The sequence below is a fragment of the Geotrypetes seraphini genome, chromosome 5 (genome assembly GCF_902459505.1).
Source record: "Geotrypetes seraphini chromosome 5, aGeoSer1.1, whole genome shotgun sequence".
NCBI classification, from domain to species: domain Eukaryota; kingdom Metazoa; phylum Chordata; class Amphibia; order Gymnophiona; family Dermophiidae; genus Geotrypetes; species Geotrypetes seraphini.
The window spans coordinates 98636565-98651404 of record NC_047088.1 but is presented as its reverse complement, the minus strand read 5'-3'; the positions used below and the strand labels follow the sequence as shown (position 1 = coordinate 98651404).

At 42.4% G+C, this 14840-nt stretch overlaps 1 protein-coding gene across 4 annotated transcripts in view; it reads left to right on the top strand.

Annotated features, from left to right (window-relative positions):
• Positions 1 to 14840, top strand: part of DOC2A (double C2 domain alpha) — a 180049-nt gene that overhangs the window by 148211 nt on the left and 16998 nt on the right. For all 4 annotated transcript variants that reach the window (XM_033945556.1, XM_033945554.1, XM_033945555.1 and 1 more), the window contains 2 exons: positions 12769 to 12850; positions 13518 to 13614. In XM_033945556.1, coding sequence (XP_033801447.1) covers positions 12769 to 12850; positions 13518 to 13614 — 179 coding nt within the window. The remainder of the gene's footprint in view (positions 1 to 12768; positions 12851 to 13517; positions 13615 to 14840) is intronic.

Below are 14840 nucleotides of genomic sequence, written 5' to 3'. Positions count from 1 at the left end.
ACAACCCCCCGACACCCCCCTTGACAGAAGAAGGATGCCCACTCTCTCCTGCTGCTGCTGTTGTTTCACAATCCCTTGACATCCCCCTCCCACTAGTGGAAGGGATGACCACTCCCTCTTACCATCACACAATCCCTGACACTCCTCTGACAATGGTAGGCATGTCCACTCCCTCTACTGCTGCTGTTTCCCAACCCCCTGTGCCCCCAACAACCCCCCTGCCCCCCAACTTCTTCCCGAAGGCTGGTCGGAGGGATGTCTACTCTCTCTGGCCACCAGGCCCACCTCTTCAAAATGGCGGGCCTTCCCCTTCCTTGGATGCGCCGTGAGGGGCCTAAGACTCTGATTGGCCCAAGTACCTAAGGCCCCTCCTATAGAAGATGAGTCTTTTTCAAATTAAGGAAAATTCCAGAAAGAGAGGGCATAGGATGAAGTTAAGGGGTGATAGGCTCAGAAGTAATGTAAGAAAATACTTCTTTACAGAAAGGGTGGTAGATGCGTGGAATGGTCTCCCAGTGGAGGTGGTGGAGATGAAGACTGTATCTGAATTCAAGATAGGCATGTGGGATCTCTTAGGGAGAAGAGAATGAATGGTGGAGAAGGACAGACTGGACGGACCATTAGGTCTTTATTTGTCATCATGTTTCTATACTTCTCTCCCCCCCCAAACATCCCAAATTCCCCTGATCCCTCACCCTCCCCTTCCCTCCCCCTTCCGGAAGCATATAATGACCCCTGTAGGATTTCTCCTCCCTCCTCCCTTCTCCCTTCTCCTTTCTCTAGAAACACATCATGCCCCTTCCACCACAGGATCTCCTCTATCTCTCCCACCTCCCTTGGAACATCAAACTCCTCCATCCCAAATTGTAGCCTGATATCTGGCCTATTGGTGAAATGGGAGGGAATGATGCCAACTTGCTCCTGCCTGGTGCAACTGCCTCCTTTCTTTTATTTATATTTATTACCTTAAAGTTGACCAACATGGCAACCACCCAACTTAAAACAGCATGTGTTTTAAACAGGTAAATAAGGGGTATACATTCTCAAAAAGGTGGATTTTTAGCTTGGATTTGAATAGGGCCAGCGATGGAGCTTTAGAAATAAACCTATTAATATTGCTTCCTTTCTTTATATTGGGGAGGTACTGCTATGAACTGAGAAGGCAGAATAGCATCAGTTCCCTTCCTGCTTGCTCTTTGGAGAAGTTCTTATAAATCCTAGTCAGCAGGTCTTAATTATTTGGTATCAGCTGTTTCCTTCTGCCTGATTAACATCCAAAATCCCATCAAAGGCCTCGATTCAACCATACTACCTGGAGAACCCTGTGGACTATGGTCTCAGAATTGGGAAGGGCAGGGTTCAGCAAATCTATAATCTATGTGTAGTATTCTCAGTGTAGAAATAATAGGGAGTGTTGTGGGACAGGACTGATATGCCTTTGTTTAAGGAAAGCCTACACAATGCATATCTGATTTGTTCTCTATTCCCTGCCACTGCCTTTCCCTATCTCTTTTTCTACATTGCAGGAAACAAAGAAAGAGCTCTTTCCCACAGGGGTCTGTGACTCCATCTCTGCAAGAGATGGTCAGTCAGGGAAATTTAATGAGACCCCTGATGCCTTCTTCCCAGCCGTCTGAGAGGCTGAGGTTCTCATTATAGCTTGAAGTTAACCTTGCTCTTTCTTTTGAGAAACATCTTTATTAATAATGATAATTTTAAAAAAACAGCTATTGGGTGAGGGAAAACTGGACAGCTTTCTTCTTCGCGGAGTGCTATGAGTGGAGTGGATAGGGAGCTGGGTTCCCGCTGAAGGGAAGAATCTTTTGATGTTGTAGCAAAGATTTATCTGCCTGCTGCAGCAAATGAAAAGCATGGGAGCTTGTTGTTTTTTTGTTTTGTTTTTTAAAGATTTTATGTCATGGGAAAGGGGGAGCTGGCAGAGTTATTTTCAGCCTTTTCCTCCTCCTCTCCAAAGAAACCACCACCTCCAGCATCTCTCCTTGTTATATTTGTACTTGTAAACAGGGCAGGATTAATTTGTCGAGGGCCCCTAGGCACACACGTACACTGGGCCCCCTGCCCCGCCCCACCCCACCAGGCGGAAACAAGAAGCTGCATCAGAGGGAAGCTTTGGGCAAGCAGCACCGCTTGCAAAATTACAGTTCCTGTTGCCTTTCTTACCCGCGTTGCTTGCTTGTCTTACTTTCCGTCGATGGGGGGGGCCGCGTTGCTGATCGGGGGGACGCCTGCGTTGCCGATCGGGGAGGCCCGCGTTGCCGATCGATGCTGGAAGGGCCCATCGCCATTTGGAAAAAACAATGTTGATGCCCTCCTTCATCGGGCCCCCCTGACCATTTTGGGCCCTAGGCACGTGCCTACTGGGCCTATTGGTTAATCCTGCCCTGCTCGTATATGGTCTGCATTTGACCATGAAGTGCAATTCCCACAGTAGTAGTAGTGCTATAAGTGTTTTATTCCCCCAGGCTGTATTCATGCTGTGAACATTGTATTCCAAAGGCAGCATTTATTCTTTCAGATTATTATTTCTGGACCTGTATTAGCTGCTTGAAATGCTCTAATATTATTCCGGAGGAAAGGTTGAGAGACAATGGGAGAAGAACTAGATTTCCCTGTGACCTGATGCGCTGTAAGGAACACCAGTATCCTTATCATCTGGAGGTCACTAATTAGCACAAATGTCAATCAACCTAAAAAGCATTTTCTGTTGTTTCTTAACTTACTTTGTCTGGTCTCAGAGTGTCTCCTTTTTCCCAGGCAATTTTAGCAGGTGATTTTAAGAACATAAGCAATGCCTCCGCTGGGTCAGACCTGAGGTCCATCGTGCCCAGCACTCCGCTCACGCGGCGGCCCATCAGGTCCAGGACCTGTATAGTAATTCTCTATCTATACCCCTCTATCCCCTTTTCCAGCAGGAAATTGTCCAATCCTTTCTTGAACCCCAGTACCGTACTCTGCCCTATTACGCCCTCTGGAAGTGCATTCCAGATGTCCACCACACGTTGGGTAAAGAAGAACTTCATAGCATTCGTTTTGAATCTGTTCCCTTTCAACTTTTCTGAATGCCCTCTTGTTCTTTTATTATTCAAAAATTTGAAGAATCTGTCCCTCTCTACTTTCTCTACACCCTTCATGATCTTGTAAGTCTCTATCATATCCCCTCTAAGTCTCCTCTTCTCCAGGGAAAAGAGACCCAGTTTCTCCAATCTCTCAGCGTATGAAAGGTTTTCCATCCCTTTTATCAGACGTGTTGCTTTCCTCTGAACCCTCTCGAGTAACGCCATGTCCTTCTTAAGGTACGGCAACCAATATTGGACGCAGTACTCCAGATGCGGACGCACCATCGCCAGATACAACGGCAGGATAACTTCTTTCGTTTTGGTAGTAATACCCTTCTTGATTATACCTAGCATTCTATTCGCTCTCTTAGCGGCCGCTGCGCACTGTGCCGTCAGCTTCATTGTCATGTCCACCATTACCCCCAAGTCCCTTTCTTGGGTACTCTCATTCAATAACATCCCTCCCATCGTATAGTTGTACCTCGAGTTTCTGCTTCCCACATGTAATACTTTACATTTCTCAACATTGAACTTCATCTGCCATCTCGTCGCCCATTCCCCTAGTTTGTTCAAGTCCCTTTGCAATTCTTTGCAGTCCTCTTTAGTCCGAGCTATGTCAAACCAACATTCTTTTGGGTCTTTGCACAGTTCTTCAGTTGCTTCTGCCTTTTGCTCGACTTCCCAGCTCATTTCTGATACCACCAGACTTGAATTTCCCACCTAGGACTCTTTCAAAGCCCTGGGCTTTCTTTAATCTTGCTACCAATTTATTCCTTTGCCAAAATCATTGCCTCAACTAGGCCAACTACCTGTGCTCTAGATTCATTACCACCTAGGCAGCCAAAATCCATGCAAGACTTATACCCTTAATGGTGAGATCCTAACTAGAACGGTAGCAGAACGAGACTTGGGGGTGATCGTCAGTGAGGACATGAAGGCTGCCAGTCAGGTGGAGCAGGCTTCATCCAAGGCAAGACAGATCATAGGTTGCATACGCAGGGGTTTCGTCAGCCGTAAGCCGGAAGTCATTATGCCATTGTATAGATCCATGGTGAGGCCCCACCTGGAATACTGTGTGTAATTCTGGAGGCCGCATTATCGCAAGGATGTGCTGAGACTGGAGTCGGTTCAGAGAATGGCCACCCGGATGGTCTCGGGACTCAAGGATCTCCCGTACGAAGAACGGTTAGACAAATTACAGCTATACTCGCTCGAGGAGTGCAGAGAGAGGGGGGACATGATCGAGACGTTCAAGAATCTCACGGGCCGCATCAAGGCGGAGGAAGATATCTTCTTTTTCAAGGGACCCGCGGCAACAAGAGGGCATTCGTGGAAAATCAGGGGCAGGAAACTACGAGGTGACACCAGGAAATTCTTTTTCACTGAAAGGGTGGTTGATCGCTGGAATAGTCTTCCACTGGAGGTGATTGAGGCCAGCAGCGTGCTTGATTTTAAGGCCAAATGGGATTGACACATGTGATCTATTCACAAGGCAAAGGTAGGGGAGGGTCATTAGGGTGGGCAGACTGGATGGGCCGTGGCCATTATCTGCCGTCTATTTCTATGTTTCTATTCCTTGAGATCATCAGTCATAGTTTGTTCTCTGACACTGTTCCTGATCTGTAGAAACTGGCCATTTGTTCATCACATTCTGAAGAACACGAATCTTGACTCCACCACTGCTAAAAATTATCATCCAATATCAAATCTACCATATCTGCCAAGCTGACTAAGAAAGTGTTGGGGGGGGGGGTGCTTTTCACGGCTGTGGAACCACATTCATAATTCTCTTTGCCTGTGTCAGGCTGGTTTTATACCAGGCCACAGTACTGAGACCATCTTGGCTGCCTTCCTTAGTAAGGATCATAGTTTTCTTGATACTGAAAAGGATACTTTGGCAGTATCGTGAGATCTTTTTTCTGCTTTTGTTCTAGTAAATCAACACCTCCTTCTCTCCTGGTTTACTCCTTTCAGGTCTCTTCTGGCTGTTCTGCTTCAGTCTTGCATCCCTTACCCTGTGGTACTCCCCAAGGTTCAGTGTTTGCTACCCTCCTATTTACTGCCTTCTTTAGTCCCCTGCTGACTCTGACTAGGTCTTGGGTGTCAGCAGATTTTATTATGCAGACGACATTCTTCTGGTTCCATATAAGGATCTCTGCTCTGCTGATTTTACTCCCTTGATTTACTGTCTTAAAGCATTTTCCTCCTGGCTCAAGAGTCACCATCTTAATTTGAATTTGAGCAAAGAATGTTGCCTCCTGGATTATTAGCAGATGCTAATTTCTCCTGCTATTCATAGCCCTTCACTTCCACTGGTGAACTTCTTTATGTAGTGTTATATTAGGACAGCTTTTTCTGCACCTATGTCAATTTTATTTCCTTTATCATTTTTTGGATGCCTCAGCTCAACATATTCTGATTCATGCAAGAAACATCAAGTCTTGACTACTGCAACTCTACACCAGCATAAGGGGGTAATTCTATAAGGAGTTGCTTAGATTTAGACACATGCTATTTATATAAATGGCATGTATTTTTTAGGTAAGCATTCACTTAGGTGGAGTTTGGGCAGAGCATAGGCAGTGTGCACATTGACATGCATAGATTAAACTGTTGAAGTTCTTTAACAATCTACATACTAGCATTTACACCAGCTGTATGGTTGATGTCAGCACCCATGCCTAAAATATAATTATTTGACCTGTTACACTGATTTTCTATGAAAAATAGTATATACTTACTACTTCTACTACTAATTACTATAACACTACTAGACATATGCAGCACTGTATATAAAAACACAGACGAGACAGTCCTCACTCAAAAGTGCTTACAATTTAGTCAAAAGCAGATAAACTGGAAAAGAAGGTGCATCAATACACTGTATTCAGGTGGGTAGGGGGAGGGGGTTACAGAGAGAATGATAAGACAGATATTGGTGTTTAGAAAGTGGGTTGGAGTTTGGAATTCATTGAGTCTGGATTTGAATACTGGTAGAGATAGAGCCTGACATATTGAGTCAGGCAGTTTGTTCCAAGCATAAAGAGACAGAGTGGAGTTAGCTATAGAGGAGAACAGATAAGAGAGACTTTTCTGATGAGTGGAGTGCCCAGGGTGAGTGTGAGGAGAGATGAGAGAAGAGATACTGAGGAGCTGCGGATCAAATACGCTTGTAGGTCAGTAAGAGGAGTTTGTACTGAATTCGGCAATGGATAGGGAGCCATTGAAGTGACTTGAGAAGACGGGTAATGTGGGCATAGCGACATGGACAGAATATGAGGTTTTCAGTAGAGTTCTGAACAGATTGAGGGGGGGGAGAGATGGTTTAGCAGAAGGCCAGTGAAAACCATACCCTTATCACCTCTAGTCGAGAGGTGATAAGGGTATGGATGAGGGTCTTAGCTTACTTTTCTCTATAGAATAGGCTTCAAATAGGTTCACTCTTAGCTTAGCACCTAAAAATAGGTATTCCTTTATAGAATGATCCTCTTTGGTAAGTCTACCAAGTTGTAAGCAGCAAGAAGATGTATAAATGACAGTATTTTAGTCATTTACATGTGTAAGTGCTCTCATAGGATACCATAAATGTAGTGGTTAGAGTGTCTTATAGGCCTGGGTCCTCCTCTCTATGGCTCATTAGCCCACCCACCAGCTACTTAAGACACCTGTGTGATGCTCTACTAACCTTTCCCATGCCAAATGCTGCTGTTTTACAGATAGGTATGTACTGTTTTATTCATATTGTTTGTGTGTGTGTGGGGGGGGGGGGGAGGGGTTGGAGGATATCAGTGACCACTGGGAGTGTTGGGGGGTCATTAATTAATCCTCCAGTGGTCATCTGGCCATTTTGGGTACCTTTATGGCACTTAGATGCTTCTAAAACAGGTCCATAAGAAGAACATAAGAATTGTCCATCGTGCCCAGCATTCCGCTCACGCGGCAGCCCTTAGGTCAAAGGTCCAGCTTGGAATGTCTAAGTTCCATCTAGGACAGGGGTGTCAAACTCAATCACATTAAAGGGCCAAAATCCAAAACACAGGCTAAGTCGCGGGCCAGACCCCGCCCAATCTCCACCCCAGACCCCACCCCCATAATAATACTAATTATAACACCATTTTTTCCTTTCATTTTTCATATATACACAAACAATATAATCTTATTAACACATAATGATAAAGGTTAACCACAAAATTAAACTACACAAAACACACTGTATGCTTCTCAACATTCATTCCTATCAGAACACAGATAATCTCTATGCAAATATGGGACCAAAAACTAAAAGTACTAATATATTTTAAAACAACACCCTAAGATTCAAGATTCTGCATGCAGTACACCCAGATAAAAAGAAACAAATGTATTTTTTCCTGAGCAGTGCAAAAGATAGATAGCAGATTAAAATGCTCAAAATTGACATAATTCAAACACTAACTTGAAAATAAAATCATTCCCCCTACATTGCTGTGCCTCCCTCCAGCGGGTGTATAACTTTCTGGCCGGCTCCAACCTGGCCATTTTATGCGTCCCGCAGTCCGATGTCCCCCGGTGTTATCTTGTGGCCGGCTCCTTCCTCCTTACAGCTGTAGTGTGCATGGAGCCGCATGCAGTGGCTCCTCGTGCATCCTGCTCCTGAACCGGAAGCCTTCTCTCTGATGTTGCAACGTCAGAAGGAATGCTTCTGGATGAGGTGTGGGACGCGCAAGGAGCCACTGCATGCGGCTCCGGGCACACTATGGCTGTTAGGAGGAGGGAGCCAGCCACAAGGTAACAAGGGGTTCATCGGGCCACGGGCCACATAAAACGACCAGGCGAGCCGGATTCGGCCTACAGGCCTTGTGTTTGACACATGTGATCTAGGACATTCTGCAAAAGGTTCAGTTATTGCTGCAAAATGCCCAAGTCTAACCCTACCCACAGCCCCATCCATATCCCGCACAAAACACGCCTCAAACATACCCCTGAGTTTGACATTTTGGAGGGTGGACATCCTGCAAAACATCCTAAGTTCTTTGTTTCGATTATCGGCACTTGGATGTTTTGCAGAGAAGTGCATTCAATTGCCAATTTTTGGACATTTATGTTTTGAAAATGCCCCTAATTGTACTTAGTGTTGCTGTGCAGTCACCAATTCCATCATTCCTTGGGTGGGATGAGAACAACCCAGGCCTTTACCTGACCAACTTTTCTGCCACTTTCCTTTGCAATGTGCCAAAATGTTAATATGCAACTATGGCATAACACCCATACCTGCACTCTAGTACCGATCTTATGAGATTGACATTGCCAGATAAGACTGAAAATTCAGCAGTGTTGGCAAATGGGCAATTTTCGATCAAATTAGGCTTTTTTCACTTTGCTGCCTTTGACAACAAACCACAGTACCCTGTCTCTCTCCCTTCTTGCTTCTGAATTCATCTCCGGTGATCAGTGAGGAAAGAGAATATGGAATAAATACAGCACTTTTCCACACATACATGCCAACACAGAAGCATCACAGCTTGTACCCAATTACTGTTTCTGCATTCATTATAACTTTCAGTCCCCTGATGCTACTACTGGCAGGAGAAGCATTTAAGCACCTTCTCTTCCACTTTTGTGGTGCCAAGTCTCAGAGTAAGATCTGCAAGAACTCACAAAGCTTACTACAAGATTTGGCTTTGCAGCAGCAGGAAAGGAGGTGCCTAAGTGATTCTCCTGCTGCCCAGCCACATCAGGACACTGAAAGATGGGAACGGAGGCAGCACGGCAACACTGTGAGTAAGTAAACACTACATTACATTAGTGACTTTTATTCTACCTTAACCTTGCAGTTCTAGGTAGATTACAAAAGGGTAAGCTGGACATTTCCAAGAGAATTACAGGATCAGGTTCTAATCACAAGACTGACTTATTCAGAAATTTACACGAGCAGGGATAATTAGGTACGGCTTTAGTTTGTCTTGTCAAATTTCCTGAATAGCAGGGTCTTTATTTCCCTTTGGAGGGTTTTGTAATCAGGCGTTGTTATCAGTAAGTAGGAGAGGTGGTGATCTAGTTTTGCCGAGTTGGTGGTAGATCATCGTACATCTTCTTGCGCTGTGTGCCTTTGATTGGGGAGTGAGTAAATGGAGTCTGAGTGCTTCTTGGCCTGGTTGAGTTGTTCCGGATAAGGTGATTGCTCAGGTAGGTAGGGATAGTGCCATTTAGGGCTCTAAATAAGACAGTAAAATCTGAATAATATTCATGCTTGAATTGGGAGCCAGAGTGTGTCTAGGTATGCAGTGGTGATGTGATCATATTTGCAAAGTGAATAGATCAGTCTGAGGGCCGTGTTTTGTACGGTCTGCAATTGCTTTATCATGCTACTATGACCCAGGGATAGATGGCCCCTCTAGCACACCTCCCTGTGGTTCTTTGCCAGGTTCACTAGATGGGGCTACACCACTGATTCCTGTGTCAGTATGAGTTAATACTGAGCCCTTTATTCTGAACACAGTAATAGTAATCATAGAGTAGTATTTCTGGAACTTTTTTTGTTCCCTTAGAGTTATAATCCGAGGAGGTGTGATGTCAATGTGCACTGGCTTCTGCCTGGCATTCAGCATCTCAAACCATAGAAAAGAAAAGGGATTAAAAGTGAAAGGTCACTTGGACACACAAAGTCAGAGGCATGAAGAAAGTACAAGAGGTTTATTACAGCATACCGGACTCTAGTGCAGTTAACAGCCTGCCTACTAGAGTGTTAGAATCAGGAAATGCATGGACTTTTATGCCCTTTTCACTACAATTTTCATTTGTTACTTCTATAACTTTTCTACAATTATTATTGGTCCTAAGCCAGCACTTATGATAGTTTCAGGGATACAACTTATAGTCCTATAGGAAACTAGCTAATTTCTCTGCTTATCTAAATCTTACAGGTCTAAATTTTACATGTACAGAAGGGCAGGGTACATCATGGCTCAAACTCTTATCTATTTAGCTTACAATGTGGTAAGGTAGGGACATACATTTTAGGCAGATGAGGTCAGTAGATTGTACACTGTTTTCAGCTATGTAGGCCAGAGCAATATTTTAAACAACAGTTAACTATTTCATGACCCTACAAAAGTACAAACCACAAAGGAACAGAAGAAAAACACGTGGAATTTTATTTTTATGAATTGCACAGCAGAACCTAAAGGGCTCATTTTCAAAAAAGACAGACATTCAAAAGACAGCATAAACCAGCACTTGGATGTCTTACTAGTCAAAATGTCCAAGTGGGCATTCTCAAAATAGACTTTCTAGGCGTCATTTTGTTTCCAATGTGTCCAAATCCTAAGGGGGCATGTTAGAGGCTTGTTTTGGGTAGGCTCAGTTCAGGCTTAGGACTTGGACACTCATCAGGCATAATCAAATCTTTAACAAAATGTCCTGGGCTTTTTTTAGACGTTTGGAGTTAGATCTATTTTAAAAGCAACTAAATGCAAAAAAGGTGCCCAATGACCAGATGACCACTAGAGGGATTAAGGCATGACCCTCCCCCCCCTTACTTCTTACTCCCCCAGTAGTCACCAACTCCCTCCTACCACCCAAAGATGTGGAAAAAAAACCACCAGTATTTTCCAGCCTGTATGACAGATTCACATGGCTCACATACGAGGGGATGCTGAAAAGTTCTCAGCCCAACCAACTTCCTAAATCTGATGTTATTTTGTCACTGTAGCTGAAAAAGAGTTTGCAAATTGGCACTTTGCAAAACTAAATTTATCCTCTAAATAATGTCAGATTTAAGAAATTGGGCTGAAAACTTTTCAGCACTCCCTCCTACGTCTCCACAGCAGAGCAGAGGGGCTCTCTAAGGGTTACTGTAGAGACTCATCACATTAAAAGTCCCAGGCAGATGTCACTATATTGTATAGGGAGCTCACTAAAACCTACTGTACCTAGATAAAGCTGACATCTGCAGGCATAAGGGCTATTGTTGTGGTGTACAGGTGGGCACAGATAATTTTGGGTGGATTTTGGAGGGATCACCATACAATATAAACAAGTTATAGTGACATCTGTACTTGGGACTTTTAATATGACATTATTTAATATGGCAGTAATTCTTAGAGTGCCCTTCTGCTGTGCTCAAGAATGCTCAGCTGTCTGTGAACAGTTTGCTAAGAAAGTTGACATTTTTCATGTGGATGTCTTTATATTTGAAAATGGCCAGAAAAGATAGACATACTAAAGACCAAAATGTCTACATGGGTCATTAAAAAAAAAAAAGATAGACGTCTTGCTGTTTTGAGAATGGACTTTTTTTCTACTGGATTTCTGGACATCTTTCCCAAAACATCCAAACTCAGACTTAGATGCCCTATCAAAAATGCCCCTCTGTGTGTAGCATAGCTCTCTGTGGCACCAGATCAACTGTTAGTCTGAGTGTGGGTTTTTTCCCACTAGCTTAGGCAAAGTTTTTCATTGGGTTTTCAGTTTAAAAAAAAAAATCTTTTATACTGAATTACAAGACTTTCTGACCCATGACGCAAGCGGAGACACCGTAACACAGCTCATGTCAGGTTCATCATTAAAGTAGGATTACCTGGCCTTTTGTGCTTTTCTTGTATTCAGCATCTCAAGTCATTAGTATTGATGAAGTCAAGGGAAACTTTCCGCTTCTTTGGGTAAGATTTGGAGGATAACTGGTTCTGATGGCCTCTATGGATGCCCAGTGTCAAGAATGATCAATATACTCTCAGAGTTTTTGTATAATGAGGATGTCTTTATCTATTTTGGAATTCTTTTGGGTGTGCTTTTGGGGTGGATCTTTACTATTAATTGATGTCATTCTTTTCTTCTAATCTGTTTTTATATATTGTACACTGCTTATATACTTCCATGTATAATGAAACGGCAGGTTATCAAATAAATAAACCTGTTTATACAATCCTAGCATCCAATGTGGCTCTGGGACCAACGAAGACCAATACTTCTGAAGCTGAAGTACATGGACCACACTTATCGGCACCAAAACTTTGTTTGCACTGATTCTCCCGACCACAAAGACCTCTTTTTGACATCTGTGAAGATAATTTACAGCAAGAGATTTCATGGTTCAGTCCTAGGCATTGCAGCCACCAGTTATTAGAATATAGTCCTGGTGCACTTCTTAAAGCCACTGGGGGCTTTTCTCTGGGACATGTTATCCAGAAAAATAGCTGAAGCAAAATCAAACAACTCCATTCTGAAGAAAATTCCAACCGAGTACCTGAGGCCTGCACCAGGCCAAGTGCAAAAAATAAAAGCATCTTTAAAACAGCTGAAAATCTAAGACGCTGAAGTAGAAGAACTTACAAAATTTAGAATAACAGCTGAAAATCTGACGTGCGCTCTGGTGATTCACAACCAACCAGCTGTGCAGAAAGATGAAGAGATGTCCCTGTGCGATAGTGGCAGGTGGGAAATGGCACTCGTGTGCAATGAATGAGCTCAAAAGCTTTAATATCTCTGTTGGAATAGCTTCCTGTAAAGGCTCCATCTGTGATGTCACCTATGGTGTGAGGACTTGCAATCCAGCTTGTCTTTGGAGAAATATTAATTTCCTAAGAGTATTGTTCATTTGACAGTATTAATGCTTGACAAATATTACTCTGGGGACAACATTAATTGCATTAGTTTCAGAGAATCTTTATCTTGAGACAGCATCAATACTTTGACAGTATTACTTTCATTTCAGGTACCTGAAGCCAGACATAGAAAAGAAATCAAAGCATAAAACTTCAGTAAAGAAGAAAACTTTGAACCCTGAGTTTAATGAGGTAAGAAATGGGAGCTGGGAGAGGAAAGAAACACAGGGCAAGGTGGAGTAATTAAAATTAAGAAATCAGGAGAAATACAGAGAAGAAAGATGCAGAGACAAAAGAGAATACAGGAGATATGCAGAAACGAAGGAGAATACAGGTGATATAGTAGTTAATAACCAGAGAACTAGATATATAGGTTTTAGGTGGGCTGTAAGCTTTTTAAATAAATATAAATATATAATATATGTGTGTATGTATGTGTTACAGAAAGAGACAATCATTACTCTATAGAACTTACAATCTAGTCAAGACAGACAAACAAGTCTTTGGCAGGATTAATGGGTAAAATTTATCAAAAATTGATTAATAGATGGAGATAAGTTGAGGATAGGTACCACTTTCTTCAAGTGGGTAACCTTACAGAAAATGAGATAGGCAGTTAAGGTGTAGCAACAGTGAGAAATATTTCACTCCTTAATCCTTTAACAGAAATTCAGGATTTTCAGAGAAATGTTCAGACAACCATAAAATCACTTTTCTTAAGTCTTATTCACATGCCAGAGGAAACAGCATTGACAGGCAGGCACCAAATTACATAATCTATATCAAATTAACATTTCACCTGTTAATCCTCTAACAGATAGGCAAGGCTAGTCACTGTATTTATTCTTTTATTTTTCAGGAATTTTTCTATGAAATTGAACAGAAGGACCTTTCCCAGAAGAGCCTGGAGGTTACAGTCTGGGACTATGACATTGGCAAATCCAATGATTTTATAGGTAAGTGATGGAAACAAGGAGGCTAAATACTGCACTATAGGGCTCCTTTTATCAAGCCACGCTAGCGGTTTAATGCACGTAATTGCGTGCGTTAAACCGCTAGCCGCTACCGCCTCCTCTTGAGCAGGCGATAGTTTTTAGGCCAGCACAGGGGTTAGCGCGTGATGAAAAGTCGCACGCGTTAACCCTGCTAGCGTGGCTTGATAAAAGGAGCCGTTAGTAGTCCTTATGATTATGGCATTGAGCATTCTCCCTCTTATAGAGAGAGCTCTACCAATGCATCTCAGTCCTGTCTTGCAATATCCCTTACTATTCTAGTACACTATACAGCCCAAATTTTGAACTGTGGTACAAGTGGTGAAGGCAGATAAGGGAATCTAGTATTTACACTGAAAATTCATTCTTCTGCGTTTGTTTTCTGTCATTATTATTATTTTTTTTTATACTGCTTGATATTCAGCCTGCAGCTTGGAAGCTGCCCACAGCCTTGGGCTGAGTTAACCCACAATATTCAATGCTGGGGCAGGTCCAGCCTCTAGCATTAAATGTCCGGGTTATTGTGGCAACCAGATGTTAAGGGGCTCATTTTCAAAACAGAAAAATGTTCAAAGAATGGCATAAACTGGCGCTTGGATGTTTTAATCGCCAAAAAAGTCCAAGTGCCAATTTTCAAAACTTAATTTTTTAGATGAATTGCAGGGCATTTACCCTCCAGGATGTCTAAATTAAAGATTATTGGGACTAGAAGATTAGATATTTTTACAGTTATGGGCCCTCAATGGTGGAATACTTTACCTCAGTATATTCGATTGGAATTAGATATAGTAAAATTTAAAATACTTTTAAAGACATATTTATTTAAAGATGCCTACGATTTTTAAAATATTTTTTTTTCTTTTTCTTTCTTTCCCTTTCTCAAATATTTTAAAATTTATCTCTTACATGGTGCTTTGGTTTTATAATACCCTTCCTATTGTTTTTTCCTTTTTTAACTATACCTAAATATTGTAACTTTTATCCCCATTCCTCAAACTCATGTATGTATTGTTTTAAATTTGAAATTTGAATTTATTTTGTAAGTTTCTTCTATCTAAATTGTAATATGTACATCGCCTAGAACCTGTTATAGGCGATTCATCAAAAACGGAATAAACTTGAAACTTGAAACTTAAATGTTAAGGGGCGTGTAAGAAACTTGCTTTGGGCAGGATTTGGGCAGGATTAGC